The sequence below is a fragment of the Amblyomma maculatum genome, chromosome 5 (genome assembly GCF_055883805.1).
Source record: "Amblyomma maculatum isolate TAMU_Amacu chromosome 5, ASM5588380v1, whole genome shotgun sequence".
Classification (NCBI taxonomy): domain Eukaryota; kingdom Metazoa; phylum Arthropoda; class Arachnida; order Ixodida; family Ixodidae; genus Amblyomma; species Amblyomma maculatum.
Genome location: NC_139348.1, coordinates 120,736,237 through 120,760,589, shown reverse-complemented (window position 1 = coordinate 120,760,589; position 24,353 = coordinate 120,736,237). Strand labels below are relative to the sequence as shown.

General features: G+C 44.8%; 1 protein-coding gene across 9 annotated transcripts in view; it reads left to right on the top strand.

The window, feature by feature from the left end:
• The window catches only part of LOC146189346 (sodium-independent sulfate anion transporter-like), a 141,753-nt gene that overhangs the window by 102,321 nt on the left and 15,079 nt on the right, over positions 1 to 24,353 (top strand). For 6 of the 9 annotated variants that reach the window (XM_084604198.1, XM_084604196.1, XM_084604195.1 and 3 more), the window contains exons 2-10: positions 10,823 to 11,088; positions 12,997 to 13,192; positions 13,848 to 13,933; positions 15,162 to 15,241; positions 15,393 to 15,447; positions 15,931 to 16,021; positions 19,823 to 20,016; positions 23,271 to 23,343; positions 24,007 to 24,051. In XM_084604198.1, the coding sequence (XP_084460324.1) occupies positions 10,823 to 11,088; positions 12,997 to 13,192; positions 13,848 to 13,933; positions 15,162 to 15,241; positions 15,393 to 15,447; positions 15,931 to 16,021; positions 19,823 to 20,016; positions 23,271 to 23,343; positions 24,007 to 24,051 (1,086 nt within the window). Of the gene's footprint in view, positions 1 to 2,064; positions 2,368 to 5,618; positions 5,885 to 7,919; positions 7,938 to 10,822; positions 11,089 to 12,996; positions 13,193 to 13,847; positions 13,934 to 15,161; positions 15,242 to 15,392; positions 15,448 to 15,930; positions 16,022 to 19,822; positions 20,017 to 23,270; positions 23,344 to 24,006; positions 24,052 to 24,353 lie in introns of those variants that run through there. The other 3 variants (XM_084604201.1, XM_084604199.1, XM_084604200.1) reach the window with 3 other exon arrangements.

The window sequence follows — 24,353 nt, the reverse complement described above, 5'->3', positions numbered from 1 at the left end:
GGTTGATTTGAAATTAACGGTGACTCATCTCCTCCACTCTCGAAGCCATAAGAGAGAAATTCTTCGCGGGAAAATTGCTTTCGGCGCCGATTTCTTTGATCATAAATTTCCTCTCTGATATGTGATGGCCGATGAACTTTTACAATGCACTTGGCTGAAATGGAAATCAAAGGTAAACAAACAATCGCAGCCCTTTTCTAGTTTGCTCAACGCACACACGTCAAAAGAAGAAAAAAAAGAACAATTTCTGTCGACATATGCATTTTAAAGCCGAGTTTAGTGACTGGAATAATTACCACCCCACTGCCACCCTCGCCCACATTCTATTCCAATGCCCGGCGGATCCTCCCCCGCGGGGTCTGGAGCACTTCACCACCTGGGAGGAATGGGAGACCCTGCTACGCTCTAAGGACCCGGTCCGGCAAAAGACCGCCACAGACCGAGCTGCCGACGTCATGAACCGTAGGAACATGAACGTTTGAGTGTAGTGGGGCCATGCGGGGGCCCAGGGGCCTGCGCGCCCCGAACTCCTCTCTTAAAATAAATGTTTTTTACTACTACTACTTTACAGGAAAGGAAAGGCGCATTATCTGTCACACTTGTTTCTGTGGACACCTGTACCACATCGTAATGAAAAGGAGGAAAACGGGGGTGAAAGCGGAAAGAGAGATTGATTTGCCTAGTTGGAGGGCAGCAAATTTGGACCACCTGGGGTTCTCTAACGTGCACTGACATCGCACAGCACACGAGCGCCTCTCCGTTCTGCCTCACTTCTCGGTGGACGCTTACAATGAACGGTTTGGCTTGGTTTGTAGTGTTTAACGTCCCAAAACAACTCAGGCTATGAGAGACGCCGTAGTGGAGGACTCCGGAGATTTCGACTACCTGGGGTTCTTTAACGTGCACTGACATCGCACAGCACACTGGTGCCTTGCTTTTCGCTTCCACGGAAAAGCGGCCGCCGAGGCCGGGATTCGATTCCGCACCCTTGGGAACAGTAGTCAGCCGCCGTAACCACTGCGCCACCTTCGCGGGGTTCAATGAACGGGGTACAAGGGATGTACCATCTCTGCCAAAAGTAACCAGGCTGCTTGCTCCATTTCGCATTCCAGTAGTAGATAATTAGTACAACTTTGGGGTTCTAAACATATGCAGAGTAAACACGAGCTCCTATCCTCACTTTTTAACATGTTTTAATACTGTGGGATTCCATGTTGACTTATTAAATCAAGCGAAAAGTAAAACATGCAGCCTGGTTACTTTTGGCAAAGACGGTACATATCTAGCCGGTTCGAATTCCAACTTGACTAGCAAATGGATGCTAAATGAAAAGCGAAATGGTTTGAGTTTTGTTTATGGGGTTTAATGTCTCAAAGCGATTCAGGCTATGAGAAACGCCATAGTGGAAGGCTCCGGAAATTTCGACCACCTGGGATTCTTTAGCATGCACTGGCATCGCACAGTATTCAGACGCATTGACTTTCGCCTCTATCGACAAGCGGGAGCTGCGACCGCAATTTCATCCCGCGTCCTTGGGTGCAGCAGGCGACCGCCATAACCACAAAGCCACCGCTGTGGGTCGTTTTTTTTTTTTTTTCTTTTCTTTTCTTTTTTTTTTTTTTTTACATATGGGAGCAAAGGTTGATTTGAAATTAACGGTGACTCATCTCCTCCACTCTCGAAGCCGTAAGAGAGAAATTCTTCGCGGGAAAATTGCTTTCGGCGCCGATTTCTTTGATCATAAATTTCCTCTCTGATATGTGATGGCCGATGAACTTTTACAATGCACATAGCTGAAATGGAAACCAAACAATCGCAGCCCTTTTCTAGTTTGCTCAACGCACACACGTCAAAAGAAAAAAAAAAATCGATTTCTGTCGACATATGCATTTTAAAGCAGAGTTTAGTGACTGAAATAATTACTGGTATGGGAGTGACGCACGCTGCAGACTCGAGGAATCGCATTGAGCAATTCGCGAAGCTGCTGCGCCGACGTCACATCAACTGGATCAAAACATCTGCTCGCTAGACAGCCGCGCAGCGGCTGTCTTCACCCCGCAGGGCTTCCTCATCCACACACGCATAGGGCGGCAGCTGCTTCGAAGTATTTTCGCGGTCGCCTTCGTCGGATACGAATGCGGCGAACAACGGGAGCCTCGTAACAGCAGTGCCGATCGACAGAGTTTCGAGGGCAAACTCTGCGAGAAGTATTTCTATAACAGCGCACGCGGCGAAGCGGGGAAGGAACTTTTAAACACGTTGCGGGACATCCAAGCGGTGTGGAGTCGGATTCGATGTATACAGTTGCCTGAGTCGAACGGCAAGTGATGGGCCAAGAGTGTCAACTGATAATGCGAAAGAAGAGCGGTGCGTATTTATACGACATTTTCGACGTCCCCCTTGGCGAATATGAGAATCTCGTGACTTGGCGATGGCACATTCGTAATGCAAGGATTGCTGGTCGGAGTTGTTACTTCGGTGCTCATTTAACGACAACTCGAAAACATCGTCGCGTCACGCGAACTCGTGGGCGTGAAACGAAAGATGAAAGAAAAAAAAAAATAGACGAAAATATCTTTCTTTCGTCGAACTGTCCATAAACATTTCCATCCACTTCATTTCCCCTGCTAGCCCCATCCAGTGTAATTAAGTTTGGGGCTCATTAAGAAATTCATGCCTGAAATTTCATGTTTACACTTTGCGCATGTCGTGACGCAAATTCAGGTGATAAGTTCTGGCTTGAAACTGCCCGGCAACTGCGGTTTCTTGGCTGCCGCTTCAATGTATTACCAGCAGTTTATTCATACCCCCAATGGTAAAATATGAAGCAGATGTTGCTTAGAACTGCACCGACGGGGCTAACACAAACGCTATATGTAAGGACAGATCATCGTGCTGTGGAAACGAAAACGATAGGAATAGCAAATGGTGAGATAGGCACTAACGTAGATTACACAGCAAACGTACGTAAGATGTAAATAAAAAAAAAAAAAAAGGAAAGAAATAATCTGCATGAGCATGAAGTGCAGCGCATAGAAGTGATGACCGGTGGTTAATTAGATCATCATAGTTACCAACAGGGTGTACAGTGTGCTAACGCGGAGGCTCAGGCATCGATCGACCTCCCGTACAACATTATTTGGCTGTGCATGTGAAGGCTAAGCAGGAAAGGTAAGGCGACATGCCTTTGTACCCGTCCCTCGGGGAATCCACTACTCGTTTTCCGTGTTGAGCGTCTGAAGGGGTGAAGGGAGAGATGGTGTGGGGTCGCAAATGCTATAGGGATAGGCCTCCGCTCACTGGTCTAGGATTAGATTGGAAAACATTTATTGTCAGCAATAAGCGATTTGTGGGCACTACACTTATATGGCCTCAAGTCCTTTGCTCTCGACGACCTTATGGGCCCACTCAGTAGCTCGAACTTGCGTCAACGGGTCTGAGCTGGCCAGTATATAGCCTCCAACCGCTCTAAGGAAGGGACTGGTAGTAGTTCCGCCGGTGGCGGCGCTTTTTCGCAGCTCCATAGGAGGAAGTCCTGTCTCCTTTTCATTTCCTTCTAGCTTCTGCTGCATAGGCACAGAAAGGTGATCGAAGGCGGTCGAGGGTCAGACGGAGAGCAGACCTTACGTACTAGACGCGTGGCGGCGGCTTGCGCAAGTTGTGGAGAGGTCATTAATACGAGCCCTTATTTTTTTGCACTCCATGGGCTCGTCTTAGTTTAAGAGGATGCCAGTGATAATTATGATTGCGGTGAGGATGCTGACACCTCGTTCAGTGTCACGCCGATGTATGCTTTCGAAAATATTGCGACGGGTGATAAGTTTGCGTGTGCACGTGTAATTACAAGTTAGGCGAAACGCAAATCTAAACAACCATATTACGCGAGATAACGGTACGTGGTTCCTGCACTTGGAACCGTGAAGGTGTTTACAGGCATAGGTGAAAATAATTTCGGATTTTTTAAAGAATAAATATTTCTGATTGTAATGACAATAAAATACATTTGATTTTTTTTTTATGCACTTTGTTTTATAATGATAACAGCAAATGATAACTTCATACGGGACAAACACGCATAAACTAGGAAACAGATTACCATGCGGATAGAGTGCTTTATATAATTTTGAGAGCGTCAGACGGAAATGCAGAAATTACGTATCTAAAATTCGAGTGCAAATATATCAATCCCAAATATTTCGAATTATTAGCTGTGTTCGACAACACAGATCGTCCATTCAAATAATCCTATGCAAAAATACGCAGAGGTTGCGCTGTATGTCGAACTGTAATTTCGCCAGTCGCTCAATAATCCAACTGTGCGTGCTGTTTATTGAAAGGGGCACATATATCCTTGTCAAGCCGATTGTTCCTCGGCTTTTTGTCTGCTATACATCATGTATGGATGTGAAATAAATTTTATTTTATTTGATTTGCATGCCACTCCCCGGCAATTGACGCTTCTCCTAAGGGCGTCCTTGTTTTTTGCGACGTCAATGCACGTTAAACAGGTAAATTTCCGGATCCCTCCACTACGGCATTCCTCACAGCATCAGTCTGGGACGTTTAACCCCATAAACCAAAAATCAACTAAACTAACGAAACTCATTTTCCATGCCCGGGGACTAGTTGTATACATGCTAAGGCTACGCCACTGCTGTAACAAGGTGAAGGTGGGGTGTGATTGAGGGGACCTTGAGGGCTTTCGTACTAATTTTCCATATGCCCTGGTCATGCGGGGAAGCATACGTATAATAAAGCCTAGCTATCGGTGGCACCTGGCGAGCTGCTCTGCCGAAGGCGTTGCAGAAATTATCTGGAGCTTAATTTTCATAAGCGAGAATAATTAAAAGGTGCAAATTATGCTCGTAATATGATTGCATATTATATGATACGCATTGGCTGTAGTTCCAAAAGAGCGTCTGCAGCGGCTTGGGTGCGAGACAGTTTAAAGAGCTAACATGCCTTGCAAGCGGTACGTGCTGCAGCTAGCCGCTAGCCCACCGGCGGGCGGAAGAAGCGCTTCACTAGCTTGCGTACAATGTATTATCGCTCCTAGATTGCAGGTAAGCGCATATATTACCAATTTTCTACATCGAATTCGTGGTATATCGAATTGTTTCGCGATTTCCTGCGATTTCGATATATCCGGGCTTGTGACATGCTCTCGATCGGTAAATGTTCAAGCGCTTGTGACCTTAGCTGACGCCCCATAAAAAAGAAACGAAATCAAGTTAATGAACTAGTTATTGCGTCATTTAGTTCAAATGTAAATTACCTGTGCCGACGAAAGACTAGACGGCCCTTCCTAGCTTGGAGAGTCTTTTCGCGTTTCGGCTTTCATTGACGCTGGTAATTTGGGAGTGCTACTTAAAGTAACGTTAAATCCTGCAGCTGAAACTTTCTCTAATACCATGAGGACCATTCAGTTTTTTTTTTGCAGTGTCCGATCAGATAAAGGCCAGAGTCATAGACCTTGCTAGAGTCGCTAGAAATTAAGCGTCGCCAGATAACAGCCGCGGCTGCGGCTTTTCTGCATGTTTGCAGTTTAATATGGCGGCGAACATGCTATCTGCTGGCAACCTTCCAAAACAGCTGTTTTCTCGCCATGCAAAAAGAAAGAATAGGGCGGGACGTTGACGGTTGCCGTGTGCATTTAGCAGAGTAGTATCAGCATGCGTCGAGCACTTCTTTCTTCTCTTTTTCGCCTTTATGTGACGTTTACTGCGGTTGGCAAGGGCTCGTGACGGTATATCGCAACGGGTGCTCGCATGATTTCGTTTCCCAAGCCCATGAGCGGAGCAAAGCGCGGGGCGTCGCTTCGCTGCCATGATCATTGTGCCGTCCAGAGGTGGCGACGGTCCAGGATCCTCGTTACTACTCGAGAGTAGGTACACTTTTAAATACATTTGAACATAAAACGATCGTGCTCACAGTGTCGTCTTGTTTAGTTGTTCGCATTCATGATTTAACGTCCCGTCGCTGCACCTGCTGAGCTGAGAGAGGCGCCGTAGTGTAGTGGAGCAGATTCATTTCCACCACTCGTGGTTTTTACCTTTTACATCATCACGCAGCATACGAACGGTTTCACTTTTTACTTCCATCGAAATGCGTCCATCTTAGGTGTGATCTGTACACAGCCCGTTGGAATATAATCGAAACAATATAAGAACAAAACAAAATACGCGCGAAGGTTTCATTTTCGGATCAGTTAATGATAATGGGGAATGCAGACGTCACAAAGTTCGACAGCGCAGACTGTTTGGGATCCTGACAACGTTTGTGAAAGGTTAGCTCTTTGTACCCCTCTAGTGCTGCCTTGTGACGACGGTGCGGTGCATTTGCACTTTTTTTTTTCTCCCCCTGTGGCGTTTGTCAGGCTGGTACTGTATTATCTGTATGCATGCACAAGGGTTGTAGGTTGTGCAGCTCTTTGCCAGGTGTCTGTTTGCTTGGTTTGCCCACTTCGACCCTGGTTACTGCTTCATGTGCCTGAGCTGATAAACAGCAGCGGCAGCTGCCAGCGTAAAATTTTACCTCTATGACAGACAGTGTATCATTTCTTAGGTTTCAGACGAATGCAATATGTGTTTTGATGATGGGAGGAATGCAAGGGATGGGGCCTAGGTGAGCACTCTAATACAGAATTGGTTTTGCTTGTTACGTAGTAGGGGCGTGCTGGTAATACACAGTAAGAGGCCCTTAGGTGAAAGAAAAAAGAAACTGTGGCAGGACCTCACTATCTTGTTTACAACTGCTGTCAGCATGTTGGAATTGGATAACCGCACTATAAGTACGTACAGCCTTTGTCAAAAATATACCGCCCAAGGGGTTCGCTTCTAAGCACTCTAAGCTTCTGGAAGCAATACCGGAATATATAGGTAAGCATAAAGAAGAATGGGGACCAGATTGTCATCTACTAGATCTCGAACAGTCCAGATGCGTACTGAGCCCCGTTACGGGGCTTAGAAGCTAAGCCCATGGGCTGTATATTTTTGCAAAAACTGTACCTTCACCAAAGAAGTGTTCTAGTGGCATAAGTAAATGTTATCACAATGTCGATACAGTGTGCTTGGTGCAACAAGTTTAATGTCTTGGTCAGCTGACTGCCACAGGTTGACCTGGACAATAAAAAAGTTTGTCTTCATTTCCTTTAATATATTGCAGGCCTGTGTGTATACTTTTGCACAGTGCCTTGTTTTTTTTTCTACACTGTGCGCACTTTTAAAGCTTATTGGAAGAAAGGTCTGTCTGCTATATTCATCTGCTGGTTATTTGAATAACATTATCTCTTCCTCCTGGGCAGCACCAGGCACGTCCGTTACGGTTTGTTACAGTATCTGTATATATATATTTTAGGTACAAGCAATAGGGAAGCTATGGATGTGGTGAAAGATATTCAGTAACCAAGCCTCAGTTTTAATGTTCCTACAAAAGTTCGCAAATTCAAAGTTCTTTTATAAGCTTTTTGAGTATTTTATGCCTTTTTGAGTATTTCGTACCTTCCTGTGCAGTTTGCGTGTGCTGCCGCATGAGGGATGTTTTCTGGGAAGCATCAAAAAGGCTTCCCTCGGGGTTCATATCTTTCCCATGCAGAACTCTTCATAAATCTCCACAGATTTGCTCTCTATCTCGGTTCTAACTGTTGCACTGACAAGGTGATGATTGCTGCGGAATGTCGAAATCTGTTCGTTTGCTTTTTTTATTTCCTTTTCTTGGTGTTGCCTGCTGCGAAGTGGCGTTGGTTCCTCTAGCTTTGTGGGCAGGAGCTGACTGATAGTGACGTAAGCTGCGAAGGTAGCTGATAACTGCTCCAGCTCACAAAGGTTCCCTCGCTCGGCACTCCATAGTTGCCTTCACTGTGGGGCGGCTGTAGTCTCGGAAGGCAGTCATGCTGAACGGTCACTATGTCAGGGTTTCTTCAACTGAGAAGGTTCCAGGTATTGTGGATTTTCTGAGCTGCTTATAGGTGCTACATTCTAAAGGGCCCAGAGCTTTTTTTTTATATTGTAGAATTCAATGATCCAGGAAATTCTAAAACTTTGCATGGATTCTGACCTTTGTCATGGTGTTCCTTGAAATAACATGGTATACTTCATCTGCATTTGAACTATTCTCTCCCGAAGCTTCTGTTTCAGCTATTCCTCGGGACATTCTTTGTCTGTCAAACAGTTTACCTGGTTAAAAGTTAATGGATGGCTGCTACATGTCTCCTGTTGATTCTTGCCAGTACTAAACTCATACTTTACCAGATCTAGTTTATCTTGCTGAAATTTTTGTCAACGAGTCACATCTAAATTTCTTTTCTGCAAGATTTTTACTAGCAAAGGTATCTCTGATAGATGTAGTTATTGTATGTCTTCAGCTTCTTGCTATTATAGTGTTTTGTCTGACTGCAGAGTATTCAATAGGAGAAGTAATTCTCTAAGAGCAGTATGACGGAAGTAAGATGAGGAAATTTTGGTGTTGGTTGCTTTTGAGAACACTTTCCCCACTTCTTTCTAAGCGGCATTCTTTACTGGATAGCGGTGCTTCACTCTGCTTTCCATCTGTGATAGTTCTCATTTTATTCTACACCAATGCCTTAATACCCTTGTTTTTGTCCGGAAAGGCACCTTGAATTACACGTTTTCTTTGTTTCCTTGTGCGCTGACAATGTTAGACACGAGCGACTCTGTAAACAGTGCTATGTTTGAGAACTTAGCTATCTCGAAGTATTGTTTAGCTTAAGTTACAGATAGGGTGCTGATATAATTGCTCTTTGTAATGAGTGGAAACTTTTTCCTACATTGGCTACGTCTCAAACTCAAATCTCTTGGTAGCGGGAACTTGTGCTGCATTAGCTCTTAGTCAAAGTTTTTCGGGCTGTCTACTTGGAATTAAAGTACAGTGCGATGTACTGACATGTTTTAGAGGCCTCGTCAATGAGTGTTTTTCTGAAGTTCGATCAGTAAGTTCTGAAAGTGGAGCAGTGTTTTGTAGATGTCCTGAAGCAGTATACCATGTGCAGCATGTTACCAGCAACGAGAACATATGTTTGAAGCTGCCTTCAGCTTTCAAGTTGGGGCTGACACATGCATTTCCTTTGAGGTCATTGCCACGACAAGGAAGCCAAGACCAAGTTCTCTGGGAGCGACAGCAATCTTCGGTCCTTTGAGAATGCGTGGCCACTTTCGCTTCTTCCTTCCGCATTGTACAGCAAGAGCAGCTCCTTTCCCTCTCATGACTGTTGTCTCTGTTGCCTTCCTATGTCCCTGGCTTCTCTCTTATCTCTTCCACAAGATTCCACAATGCCAATACTGCACCTTTTTACGGATAGGCTATCTCGACCAGGTTTTGGAAGGTTGCCGGGGAAGAAAAAAAAGAATGGTCTGCCATTTATCCAGATGGTGGGCTGTGCCAGCTGATAGCAAAAGGAAGGTGGGGAGTGGGGGGAGGCGCTCTTTTGTCTTTTCTGAAATGTCTGACTGATGAGCCAGGCCTGCTGTTGGCTTCTGTCTCTCGTAAAGTTAGCTTCGCTGCGTGCTTGTGTGATGCCCAACGAAGCAACATCTCTGATCACGTAGCCCTCGCCATGCTTCCTTGCGTGACATCTCAGGAGGCCCTGTGGGAGACAAAAGGTCGACCCTTTGATGTTGTTTTTTTTTTGTTGCGTGACTTTAAAATTACGCTTGGCTGTAAAGAATTCTCTACTTAAGTTTCTCTGTTTTGAAACAGCATTAATGAAATCTGATACTGCGTGACCTTTAAGGAGCAAAATGTGCTTCTGAAGACGTATTTAACGTTGTAATGTGAGATAGAATGCACAAAATTCAGTTTCAAATAAGTATGCCTGGATGGCCGATTGCATGTTCCGTGTCAGTTCCTTGACAGCTCAGGACTTTTAGTTCTCGGCAACTTTTCATAGCAAAGAATTTGCTATACTCTAGTACGCAGTCAGACTCTGTATATGCTTTGGTTCAGTCTCGTATTGTACTGGCTACAATTAAGGCTGAAATTGCCAGTTTTTAGCAGAGTGTCAATGTTTTATCTAATTCCAGGTTATTGCGAAACCTGTTTAGTATTTAAGTGTGTATGCGCGTTTTCCATTTGAAATTGGTTATTTTTTTTATTTGAAGATACCTTACAGGCCCATTAGGCATTGTGTAAGGGGGACATAAATTAGTTTATAGAAGTTAGTTTATAGAAATAATTTAATTGCTAAGTCAGACCACACAAATTGGTTTTGAGCCATTTTATTTCATGCAGTAATATTTGCGATTGGCTTGTCTCAAGAGCAGAGCGAGCTGTTTGGCCGGAATTGGTCTTTCTTGACTGTTAACAATTTTATCACTATAACTATGACTGATTTGGGTTTTGATTTTGTGGTGTAATGTGAAGTCATAAAGAGTAGCTGGAAAACAAAATGCCCGTGGAACTGTTAATCTTACACTACTGTAGGCTGCTGCTACATAGGTTCAGAAACTGGCGGATTGCTGACGATATCTAGTTTAACTTGTATAGAGTTACAACTCTTTGGTGTGGAGGCGCGACAGTTTCTCAACAGGGCCTAAGCGCCGCATGTGCAATGAGAGTGACGTCATTCTGAGGCTCGAAATACTTTTTTTTTCATCCGCGTGGCACGCGCTGTCATATCGCACACACGCACGCACACACAAACGACGTCACACGCACCGCTTTGGTCTCGGGAAACGAAACCGAAACTACTGACCTACGATGCTACGACAGCTACGATTCCGTCCTTGTCCTGGACTTGGCTCCTTTTCATGTCTCGTAGAACGCAGACTTGCATGAGAAGTCTCTCACTACCGGCGGCTTTCCGCAGGCGACTGCATCAACGAGGATTCCCTCGAGCCCGAAGATGGGACGGGTGTGTCTCCGAGCGGCTTCAGCTGCCAGCGGCTGTGTGACGGCGCCCGAGACCGTTGCTGTTCGCCGCGACGTTGGAAGAATCGTCTGCCCATCCTCAAGTGGCTGCCCCACTACTCCCTGCTCGACCTGCATGGCGACTTCGTGGCCGGCATGACCGTCGCCCTGACGGTTATTCCGCAGGGACTGGCACTAGCAGTTCTCGCCAATTTACCCCCGCAGGTGTGTTTCTCTCTCATCCCCTCTCTCTCTTTCCTCATTTTAAGTGATCAACGATCAACTCAGACATCGGGGTGTTGCGAAAACAAAAAAAGTTCCATTGTGGTGCTATCGTTGAGTGCGCACGTTTACGTCGCGACACCGCTCGTCTTTCTGAAATCGAAGGCTTGCCGCGTCAGCATGCCTGCGTCCGTGACATGAAAAAGGTGTCCTAGACGCACGTTTGGTATCTGAAACAACACAGTGCATGTTTTCGCGCGTCCAGGCAGTGAAAGTTTCCACGCATGGCATTTTCGCGATAACGGTCGATCGTGTGTCTCCGGTGTATCGATATCGTTTTCACCTTCGACGACGCGCTGATATCTTTCATACGCGGCTGTTTGTGAACGGCACGACACGAGTGGCGGCCGCAGCTGGGCGCGCGCGCGCTTCTCGAAAGGCTGGATTCCAGCTTGTGTTGATGCCTGCATCTCGTTTCCGACCGATCGTAATGCGCTCACTCGTATACCGGCTGCTTTGCGGACATCCTGGGGAAAAATGATGCATCTTAGAATCAGATAAATGCAGCAAGTGACGGCATCGCGGAAAAGCTGAGGGGGTGTGTGGCGTCAGCCGCGTCCGATAACGGACCCGCGGGACGGAGCGCGCGCGGATACGCGTGCACGCGTCGCGGGCATCGGTGGGGGGGTGCATCTTGAGCCGCTTAGTTCTCAGACACTCCAAATGACGCACTATCTTCCTTTATGGTTTCTCCGGGGATGGAGGAGGCAAAAAAGAGCACAGGAATAAAATAAAGCCGCAGCTAGCTGTCGTCTGCTTTGAGGCCCTGCTGTCACCCTTCCTCGGGTATTAGGGTCGTGGCGGTAATTTGCGCGCTGTTTGGGCTCTCCTGCCTGGCCTTGATCGCGGCCGGGACGACGTACAAGCAGCGGAATTAACTGCGTGGAAAACAAGCGGCAGTGCCCTCTCAAGGTGGTGATAACTGTTGTTGAGGTACAATTTGGCAAATACGAACTTCTCTTTGAGGAAATATGTTTCCTTGTTTATCAGTGGTTGCTTGCTTAAGAAATGTTAGGGTTGATGGTGTAACTCATTAGTCTTACTAATCAGGATGGTTAGCAAGACTTCACCTACAAAGCCATATGTTGCCTTGTCACTTCATTGGTGGAGGCGTTTTCATGAACATATATACTAGTAATGTGAACTGTGGAATTAGTTTATTGGATGCAATGTGTGGGCGATGTTGTAATGCTGACTGCTTAATATGAACCACATTAAATACTTAGCGACTGCATTTCAAACATTTTTCATGCGACGGACTTTCGTCTGTCGAACAGTTTGAGTATTCACTACTTGATCATTGCAGCAGCAATTTTTGTATCATGGCCAACGATTGAGCAAGTGATATAACCAGCTTCTTTGAGCCGTTAACAGATGGCAGTAGCGACCATGCATGTGCACTTTCCAAGGGCTCTTTTTAAATTACTGAGCTGTCCCTCAACATCAATGCATGACGGAGTATTCATGGCCATGCAGATTATCTGTTGGGTATTGCCCACCGGTAACCCACGATTTTGTGACCACGCTAACAATTTCATTGCATTTCTTTGAGGGCGGTTTGATGTGAATAATTCTGCTTGCCATGTCTACATGGCTCTCAACTTGCAATTCAAGCCAAAACCTGGCACCAGTAGTAAAGGCAAGACAAACCAGATATGAGGAGCACGATGGTGTGGTTAGGCTTTTACGCTTATTCTATGGCTCTCCCCAAAGCATTCATCTCACAATTGTGCGTGTGCTACAGTAGTACGTTTTCCAGTAGATATTTGGGAAATATCCTCCAATAGACGTCTGAATTTGCGTATTCAGTGGTACTGTACGCATAATTAATCTATTTCCAACGTCTTGCAGTATGGCCTGTACACGGCATTCATGGGCAGCTTTATCTACACTATCTTTGGAAGCTGCAAGGACCTCACCATTGGGCCAACAGCCATCATGTCCATCATGACTGGGGAGTACACACATGTCGGCGGGCCGACGTTTGCCATCATCCTCACCTTTCTCGCGGGAATCATCCAGATCCTCATGGGGCTCCTAAACCTAGGTGAGTACGCTAACCACTGTGCTTTTGCCTTGCTGTCATTACTGCCATAATGTGGTTCACTGTTAACTGTAGGCTGGTTGGCAAAATGTTGAGTGCCTAAAATGCATTACGAATCCCGGCCTCGGCGGCCACTTTTCGATGGAGGTGAAAAGCAAGACGCCCGTGTGCTGTGCGATGTCAGTGCACGTTAAAGAACCCCAGGTGGTCGAAATTTCTGGAGTCCTCCACTACGGTCTCTCTCATAGCCAGAGTCGCTTTGGGACGTTAAACCCCACAAACCAAACCAAACCATTAACCTCGTTGCTTGAAGTTTCATTTCTGGGGAGGTTCTGCTCTTCGAATTAGTCATTTTGGAACTTGTGTTTGCCAGGTTCATTGAAAATGAATAGAGCGGAATGATAGTGTGTTATATGCATACTACTGGGTAGAAGAAAGGCATGCAGGCCTTGCTAGATGAAAATCAATTTCGTTAAGCATAGTATTTCTTTTGCATTAGTGTAGCAGGTCTCTTCAAACAGTACTGTTCAAGAACGTTGAATGACCCCAGGTTTTAAAAATTGCTCCGTAGCTCTTCACATATGGCATCCGTCATAGCCTTGAGTCGCTTTGGGGTTTTAAACACCATTAACCGTAAGCTGCATTGTTTTCTCTGCAGGTTTCATAGTGGAATTTATATCGGGCCCTGTCATCAGTGGCTTCACATCTGCGGCAGCCATCACGATTGCCAGTACACAACTCAAGGTGAGCTCAACTCCTTTATTGCCGAGTTTTTTTCGGTGTTCTGCTTTTCTAAATGGTTAGGGCTTTATGACTGTACAGTACAGTGAAATCTCAATACTACTACGAACACCACATTAACAAATTTTTTAAATTAACGAATTCTTATAAAATCCCCAGCAGATTTCCTATGTTTTTAATTTAAAACTATTTCAAAATTACGAATTTCAAAATGACGTATATTTGAGAATAACATACGTATTTTATTTTCCTTTCTATAATCAAGGAACATCAGTATAACGAATTCGTCTAAAATTAACAGCGCCGCAGTTCGCAACTCTCACGTGAACAAAAGAAAAAAAGCGTCATGGCTCCTGAGCTGTAACTATCATCAGCATATCTGGTGTCAGCTCCTAGTGCCCCCAAAAAGCTGCAATTTATTGTGCAGTAGCGAGCAGGCCTAGCTGCCTGCCTTTTTTTGTGTGTTGGGTGCCGTTCGGCCGTTCGTGCCATTCTCGCGTGCGGGATGTAACTTTTTTTTTTTCTCAGATTATCTTATTGCCAAGTTTGTACGAAACCTGACTGTGATTGCAGCCAGCGAAGTGCCGAGAAGATAGGAACGCAGCTTTCACTGAAAGAAATCGACGCAGGAAAAAAAAGCGAATCGGCCTCTGCAGATAGCTAGAGCATTGCTCCATCGACCGCTGCAGTCATTTTGAAAGACCGAGACAAGATTTTCAAGCTTCAGGGAACACTGAAGATGAGGTTATACCGAACTCTGTTTTTTTTGCACTAGACAAAGTTCATACTTTCATCGCTCGGTGCAGTCATGCTCCCGATGAGGTGTTGCACAAAGTTGAAAGTGTATGTGCTGTTGTGGTCTAATGGAGTGCGTGATCGTGTTTGCTGCACGCGGGAGAAGAAAATAACCGATACATTTGTTAAAATCGACGTTGAAGTTAGTGCAACATTTTCATTAGAGGTTTTGCTTGTCCATATGCGGGCCTACTGCCAAGGTACATCATTTTCATACCTAGGTTTGACCACTGGCTTATAATTGCAGATTTTTTCATTACAACGATATTTCAAAATAACGAATGATTTTGTGCGGTCCCATGGGATTCGTTATATTGAGATTTGACTGTGCATTGTATGGAATATAAAACTGACAAAAATTCCAGATCATTTTAATTGCAATGCATTCAAGATAGAAAGTCCCTAAACCATGCTTTACGCTTTGCCTATTTTTCAGTCACTATTTGGGATGAAATTTGAAGCGGAAGAATTCCTGGATACAATGTACCAGTTCTTCACTCATCTTTATACTGTCAGGTAAGATTAGTTGTTTTCTTTAGGTTTGATGGTTTAGCTTTATTTGGATAAATTTTAACCTTTTGCCAAAAAACACTCTCTCCCTCCTCCTACTCAAAAATATCTACATATACGTACATAGATATATACAGCCACTGCCTTTCTCTTTCAGGTTGGCAGACTCTCTACTAGGCGTGACTTGTGTAGTTCTGCTTCTTGTAATTAGGGTGAGTTGCTCCTTCGGCTGATACTCATATCTTGGATGGTTGCAGGTAACTCAAACTAAACTAGCATGTAGTACTTCGTGGTTACGGCATAAGTAGTCGGAAGCAGCTTTCTGAATTCGTTACTATAGGAAGCAAAGGTATCTTGGTGTTTAACGAATAAGAGTGCCTAATGGCTCAAGAGCAGTTAAACAATATGTACCTCTTTGCTATTACTTATCCAGTGCCAGTAAACGGTGTCCATCTCGCAAAGTGCTGGTCTTTCCAATTGAAATCTGTTTTGCTTGCTTTATGAAGTCTGCTGCATTTTTTGTTTCCCAGTCCTGTAAACTTCTTCCTTGGCTTTTCATGTCGGGGCCATTTTGAACGTACCAGATTCCTTCATCACACTTCGGACTTTGCAGGCATATTGTTGTTCAGAAATACTAAGCTTGTGAAAATGTGTACTGCTTTTTGCCTCACAGTCTGCCCCGTTTGTCGTTGCAGCACTTCAAGGATGCCAAGTTCAGTCAAGACTCCAGGGTCCCCCCGAGGGCAAGGAAGGTCATCGAAGGAATCTGGTGGACATTTGCCACTGGTATGTAACTGCTTGATAGCCTTAGTTAGTAATATTTTAGTGCACACAATATCTTTTTGAGTCCGGTACGTAAAGAGAAACTTTGCTTGAACTTCGAGGGACCTTGGGAAAAAGTTTGTGAAAGTAAAACTGGTGGGGCTGAAATAAGTGCGTGAAAACTTGTTTCCATTAGCTCCAAGAAAAATTGGGTGCACAAGTCGTAATTGAACCCATTTATTTGTCACTGCCCTATTGCAAAAACCAGTGCCACTGGGAGCCAGCGCCCCAGCGCCATACCTGATTATGGTCCCAGTATGACGCTGGACACTGGGCGCACTGGGACGCGGCATACTGGGACGCGGCATACTGGGACGCTCCGCGCTGGCGGCACTGTTCGCCCGAAAAAAAAAGGCGTGGGATAAAAATTAAAAAGTAAAAAGTAACGAAACAAGTTAGGTACATAAAAAACCTAAAAGAAGTAAAAAAAAAAGAAAAAAAAAACTAGTGCACCAAGCGTGCCTCGAACTAAGTCCCTCGCACATACCAATTACTAGCTCAGCACGCTAACCACTCGGCCACGCCGAGAACTGGACTTCCTGTAAACATTTTTCCATTTTATGTCATGTCCCGCATTTATAAGGTTGGGACTTTATGTTTTGCAGTCTACAGGCCATTGCTACCGTTCTAACAATTGCAACTTCTTGACCATTTTAGCTTGCTGTCTGCTCTCACGACTTGCAACTAATGTTCTGGGTGCCTATGCGCGCTATTTTGTGCACTGGAATCATTTTTAACATGTGTAGTTTGACATCGCTGGCAAATTTACCAACGCCGGCTCTTGGGTGGTGCTCTGCTACCGTGGGCGTAATTTTCGCTGAACACGGAGCTTTAGTAGAAGCCTTCAAGGAAAAACGTGCGACCAAGCTTTAATACCGGCAAGCGCCGCAGCGATGACCCTAATTGCGTGTAACTAAACCTTATTTGTATGTAAACATTGCGGGAAGCGTTGCGATGACCGAGGGCTCGGCTGCTTGATACGCAGAGTAAGAAGGAGCGCAAAAGCTTGAGAAACACGCCAAATATTATGCATTACAAGCGCTGTATGTTGTTGCTTTTTCTCTCATGGACCCATCGCTCGGTAAACTACTCTCTTCCTCGTTTTAGTTTTTCTTTCTGCTGTTTATACTGGGCCGTGGTGCAGGCTACGCTCGCCTGCGATTGAGCCCGCATTGAACATTTTGGCAGTAATCATTGTGTTAGAGTGCCCTTAAGATTAGCTGTGAAGTTGGTTATGCATGGTAGCCCACATTATTCAATTCCAGCTTTAGTAGTGCGTTAGTAGTCAGTCTGTCATGAGATCGAGGCGCGGCGATCGTTGTCGCTCTCGAAACGCTCGAAACGACCTATCGAAACATGGAAACTCTAGAAAAAAGATACTGCCTTTGTTTTCTTACAAATGCGCAACGACTTCGCAGCAAAAAGCGCTTGCTTGAACCATATTTTTCATATGCCCCCCGATGGTCGATTGAAAGTACGCTGTTGCCCTGTTGGCCCCTGAGGGATGCTACTCCGGCTGACGCCGCACGCCGCACCGTCTATACTGGGACACTGGGACCAGTGCGGCCCAGCGCACATACAGCGCTTCTCCCAGTGCATCGCGGATGCCAGCGACACACCCAGCGTCAAAAGTCTAATCCCAGCGTTTTTCTCCCATCGCACCAGTGCAGCCAGTGTCTTCCCGCTACTGCTCCAGTGAATATCGCAGACCTCCAGCGTGCCCAGCAGATCCAGTGCAAAACCAGCGCGAAAATCTTACTGGTTTCACACTGGAGACGCTGGTTTTTGCAATAGGGTGTGCCCATTTGGAAGTGAAGAATGCTATAACCTTTTGCAGTATGTTTGAACTTAGGATGCGGTGGTCTTGAACCCAATCACTGTGTTCATGCTGTCTTGAACCTTGCCTTGCAGAACGGCCTGCAGGGGAGCAAAGGCCTTCAATTTTCACAAATGCATCATTGCCTCAGTAGATCATGGTTAACCAGCACGCATACGTATGCCTTTTTTGGAGCCAAAAGGCCTAGTGCAACTGAAGCTATGGCTATGGCTGGCTATGTGTGGAGCCCATTAAGCATGCAAAGGGAGCTATGGAATCAGCTGGCCAGAAGCTTGTTCAGATAGCTAATTCAATTTAAAGGTAAATGTCAGGAAATTATTATTATACGTTAATGAAACATGATTCTCAATGTAAAAATATGCAACAAAATATGCAACAAAAACTCGGGTTGTACTTGTTGAAGTGCTCTGTATGACGTGCGAAACACAGGAGGATGCCACGGAAAATGTTTGTAGAACTGAAATTACCGGTTACTGAATTTGGTTGAAATGAAGGGCGTTTGCATATCATTCAACGAAGCTTCAGTGGGGGATTTAAAAAGTTTTTACGATGTTTAAATGACGCTTGTTCAAGTGGTATTTTACTGTATGCCTGAAGTATGTGCTGAATTTGGCAAATGCACAGCCTTTGTCAAAAGTTTGGAGCCCAGACGGTGGGGGGGGGGGGGGGGTGGTATCTGAGCTGTACTATCATGCCTGTAGTAATGCATCCTCCATGCACCAAGATATCCCGAAGGTAGGAAGATCTTTGCTCCTGCCTCCTACAGTGGGTAGGACTTCGATAAAGGCCGTTGGAGTCCCGCTACACTGTTTAGAGGCAGGCAGTTTAGGTTAAACTTTTGATGAGGGATGTACATTGAGACTTGGCTGGTTTGGCCATTGAAACGGTGCGCGTTCAGACATGGAAGCAACAACTTTTGGCTATTCTGTGACCTACTACCGTTTTAAAATATATTTTCTTACTCTTTCGAAGACGATGAATCAGTTTGGTAAATAGAACAGGTTGGGCTCATATATTCTCTCATACTCTGTCTCCTTAATGTATAGTCACAGCCAAGCATCTACAAAAGGCAGTTATAGTGAAAAAAAACTAACAACAACTTTGCCATCTTTGCACGCACTTTGGGAAGATATTTGATGCCTAGCTCTGAGAACGTGTTCAACAGTGTGCTCTGGATGTAAAGGAAGTTACGTTTACATTTCTTGCCACAGTTCATGTTTCATAAACCTCTGATGGTGGGTGTACTCTTTGCTTTAGAGAGACTGGTGAAACATATGCTAGAGTAAAGAGTGCTGCAAGCATTACTTCTGCAGTATGACAAAAGATCTCTGTAATCAGCATGTTTTGGTACTCACGAAAACAGAGCGCTATCATTGGAGAAAGCTGCAAGGCATCCGTTTCTTTAAATGCAGTTTAAGAAACACTCCCACAGATTTTGATTTGGCATGGCTGAGTATCGAGGCTGTCCATCCGTGCTAAAGTGAAGTTGGTAACCATGGTAGGGTTAGCAGCATCAAGACATTGTTACCCAAGAATGTATCGTTATGAAGGCGCGTGTCATGCTTCCTTTTAATAAGTATATACCAGTGGACTGGCTACTGAGGTTCTTTGAATAAAAATCAGTATATACGTGAAATGAGAAAGGGAAACGATGCCATTTGTTTATTTTTTGTTACAATTTGTATCAGATAAGCTAAACTGTTCTTTTTGGGTTCACTGTTTTTTGTCTGGTACAGTTTTGAGCGTTCGAGTGGTGGGCTGCAAAACAAGTAAAGCCGACATCCAGCTCAGTAGTGAGAGGTTGTTTAAATGGAAAGCAGCTGAAGTTGACTTCTTTGGAAGCGAATTTATTTGTTGAACGATATCTGTTAGCCAAATATGAACTCTAAATGCGAATCCTAAGTTTTGTAACTGCTACTTTTTTGCAGCGCGTAATGCCATTGCCGTCCTGGTGTGTGCCGTGATTGCGGCCATTCTGCTCAACAACAACATGAACCCCTTTGCGCTGACGGACGAAGTCAAAGGCGGCATGCCGCCATTCAAGCTGCCCAACTTCACCGCGGATGTCTTTGATGAGGGAAAGAACGCAACTGTTCACATGAATTTCGTGGACATTATGAGGGTGAGGAGCAATTTCTCACGGTCGCTTTAGTTGTTGCTTGTGGGGCCATGTTAGACCCCCTTGGATTAACTGGAGATTCACGGGAGAGGTCTTTGCTCTGCACCAGGGTGTAGTTAGGACAACCATTTTGATAGTGAAAGGGCTGACGTTGTATGGGGGATAGAACCTGGACAGAGAATTGATGGAGGACTGACTAAATGTTGGCAAGGGCTGACAGCTGTTGAAAGGGTTCGAAGAGCTGATAGTGAATGCAAACTAGACCTGGCTTGATAGAAAAAATTTAGTCCAACACAAATTTGCTCTAATTTCGGTTTCACCTCAAATGCAGACAACCATTGTGCAGGTATTCATCAGGTAAACTTGCGGTGATGCAAATGTTTTTGAGCATCTTTTCAGGCGCATTCGATGGACATTTTTTCATGTTCCTTGGAGGCTGAATGAACGAGAGTTTGCCGTATTCAGCAGTGATACGAAAGCTCCATCCAGTTTTCATGCATGTCCTTCCTGTACAGAAAAATTGGTTTGCAGAATGCTGTATAAAATTTATACTGTTTTTTTTTTTCCATATTGTATACACTTCTACAAAATTCTGATTTGAGTTTATTTGCAAATAAGTATGAGCCCTTAAGTATGAGGTATGATCTGGATCAAATTCCATTAGAATATGCTATGGAAGTGAGCAATCGATTTCAAGAATTAGATCTAGAAGACAGAGAGTCCGAAGAGATGTGGACTGATGTTCGTGATATAATACAAGAAGTTGCTACTAAGGTAGTTCCAAAGCAAAAGAAATGCAAGAAAGCAAACTGGTTATCTGAAGAGGCTTTGCAAATAGCTGAGGAAAGGAGGATGGCAAAAGTTATGGGGGAAAGAGAAAGATACAAGGTTCTCAATGCGGATTTTCAGAAAATAGCAAGGAGAGATAAGAATGCCTTCCTGAACATACAGTGCCAAGCAGTTGAGGACAACAGCCAATTAAGGAACACAAGAGCTCTGTACAAGACAATCAAAGATATCAAAGGAAGCTTCTGTGCTAAGCTGGGTGTGATAAAGGACAAACGAGGCAAGGACCTCACTGAAGCCTCAGAGATAAAGAAGAGGTGGCAGGAATACACAGAAGAACTGTACAAGAAGGACCCGAATGTGCAAACCCAACATAAGACTGTTGTGATTACTGATCTCGAGCTGGGCGTCCTGAAGAGTGAAGTTGAATGGGCCTTAGCCAGTCTTGCTAAGAAGAAAGCCAGCGGAAGTGATGGCTTTCCAGCTGAGTTGCTTCAAAACCTCAACCATGACGCTGTTAGCATTCTGCATACATTATGTCAGAAGATTTGGACAACCCTGCAGTGGCCACAGGATTGGAGGAGGTCAGTTTACATCCCCATTCCAAAGAAAGGCAGTGCCAAAGATTGTTCCAACTACCGCACGATCGCACTTATTTCGCATGCTAGCAAGGTGATGTTGAAAATCCTCCAAGGTAGGCTGCAGCAGTATGTGGATCGGGAGCTTCCGGACGTGCAAGCTGGGTTTCGCAAGGGCAGAGGAACCAGAGACCAAATTGCCAACCTCCGCTGGATCATGGAAAAAGCAAGAGAGTTTCAGAAACCCATCTACTTCTGCTTTATTGATTATGCGAAAGCGTTTGACTGCGTAGATCACAGCAGATTGTGGCAAGCTCTCCAAGAGATGGGAGTTCCAATTCACCTCATCTGTCTCCTCAGGAACCTGTATCAAGGACAAGAGGCCACAGTCAGAACTGGGCATGGTCTTACCGATTGGTTTCCGATTGAGAAAGGAGTGAGGCAAGGCTGCATACTGTCGCCCTGTCTATTTAACCTATATGCAGAGTGCATCATGAGGAAGGCCGGTTTGGACGAGTCTTCATATGGAGTGAAGATTGCTGGAAAACGTATCAACAACCTTAGATGTGCGGATGATACTTTAATGGCAGAAAGTGAAGTGGAACTCAAGAGACTTCTGATGCGCGTACAAGAAGAGAGTGAGAAGTTTGGGCTTAAACTGAACATCAAAAAGACAAAGATCATGGCGTCTTGCCCTATCAAGTCCTGGAGCATCAATGGACAAGAAGTGGAAGCTGTGACAGATTTTCTCTTGGGCTCCAAGATTACCTCGGAAGGAGACTGCAGCCATGAAATTAGGAGACGCCTGCTTCTGGGAAAGAGAGCAATGGTTAGCCTTGACCGCCTAGTAAAGAGCAGAGACATTAGTCTGCCAACCAAGATCCGTATAACTCGTGCTATGGTCTTTCCAGTTGTGATGTATGGATGCGAGAGTTGGACTGTGAAAAAGGCTGACCGCCGAAGAATTGACGCGTTTGAATTGTGGTGCTGGCGAAGACTCTTGAGAGTTCCTTGGACTGCCAGAAGATCAAATCAGTCGATATTGTCGACCATAAACCCTGACTGCTCATTGGAGGGTCAAATTCTAAAGTTAAAACTCGGCTACTTTGGTCATCTGATGAGAAGAGAGGAGTCGCTGGAGAAAGATTTGATGTTGGGAAAGGTTGAGGGTCGCCGGAGAAGGGGTAGGCAGCGAACGCGATGGTTAGATGGCATCCTCGAGGCACTGCAGATGAAGTTATGTGATGTTAGGAAGATAGTGAGAGACCGGAAAGCGTGGCGTGAAATGGTCCATAGGGTTACGAAGAGTCGGACACAACTGAACGACTGAACTGACTGACTGATGAGCCCTGAAATAAACAAGACAAACAGTGCTTGCTATTTACTGTTTCATTTTTTTTTTTCAATAAATAAATATTCAATATTCGAAGGCATTTTTTTTTCTATATTCATATTCCTTTCACATTCAAAAATTTCAATATTTGCACACCTCTACTAGTCGTCTTAAATATGCTTAATGCCGTTCTAAAATTATACTCTTGTTGGAATGCCTATCTGCAAAGCGGCCTCAGTTCTTAGCCTTAGCGCACATTTATTTGTGAGAGAGAGCAGTCACGTTTTGCAACCCCGGTCGGCCAAATAAGCCAGTTTAAGTCAAACCTAGAGTATCTCAGTGTGTCTGGTAACTGTCTTATTTTCTAATGTCAAACTGAGCAGTTAAATTTCTCAGTTGTACTGCTCTGAAATTGCAAAGTCATTGTCACTTATTTTCTTGTTTTCGGTGCATGCAGTCTTGTAAAGTGTCATCTGCTGCTGCTGTATAAGTGTCGTCTGCTGCTGCTTTATAAAAGCGTGCAAATGTTTCCTTGTTTCTTTTTTTCTGTTCCTTCTTAGTCACTTGGTGCAGGCATCCCCATCATAGCTCTGCTCTCGATCTTGGAATCGGTGGCCATCGCCAAGGCGTTCGGTAAGTGGTGCTCCGATTGCTTGAAAGCATGAATTCTTCAATGCGTCAAATGCGAGGCTGTTTAATTCATCTAAGAAGTAGATGACTAGCAAAAAACATGACTGCCTGCATGGCTCACAGTCATACTTCGTTTGTGGGAGAAAAGCATAGTGTGTGAGATTCCAGGCTCCTGTGACAGTGCTTGAACGAGTAATACTTGAGAGAGAGATCGCAAGAAATGTTCAGGAGATGTGGCGTTTGCTGTCTTGTAAATTTTAACCTACATTGTCTAGGGCACAAATGTGACCTTACTCTTGGCGACAGAGAAGTCTTCTTCCTAAGCAGTACTTAGTAAAACTGTTAGAGAGACGGGGAAACCCTTCCTTATTATTGACGAATCTCAATGCCACGTGCGTTAGAAAGCAATCTATTGCACTGCGATAGCATTGGGGACCACTTTGTGACCGTGGCTGGATGACATCCTAATTACGCCATTCATAAAATTCCTTACTTGTTTGAATAAAACCATGAGTTTAAAGCCGACGCCTGTCATGTCTTCGTTTGTGTCATCCTGGTGTTTCTACCCTAACATGAACTTCCCTAGCCTTTTGCTAGTCTTAAAAAGCAGAGCTTTGTTGAAATGCTGGCCTACGAGTTGACACGTCTATTCCTTTTCTTCTTCAGCGAAAGGAAAAAGCCTCGATTCGACGCAGGAGATGCTTGCCATCGGTATGTACATAGGGTTCCTCTAATCTGTTACTGTATTCCCACACCATTCCTCAAGTATCTTGTTTCTTTGTTTTTGCACTTAACAAGATTTGCAGACTATCGTTTTGTGGTTCTTGTTAAGATGACTTTGATAAGTTGCACAGGTAGCTTGTTATGATAACAGTATGGTTGTTACTTCTTTATTGTGGCACTGTCATGTGGGCCATGAATAAGTTGCTTGAATGGGAAGTGATCTGAAAGCGAGCAGAACCTTTTGTTTTAGGGGAGTAATCATAAGGTGTAGGGTACATCAGGATTTGCTG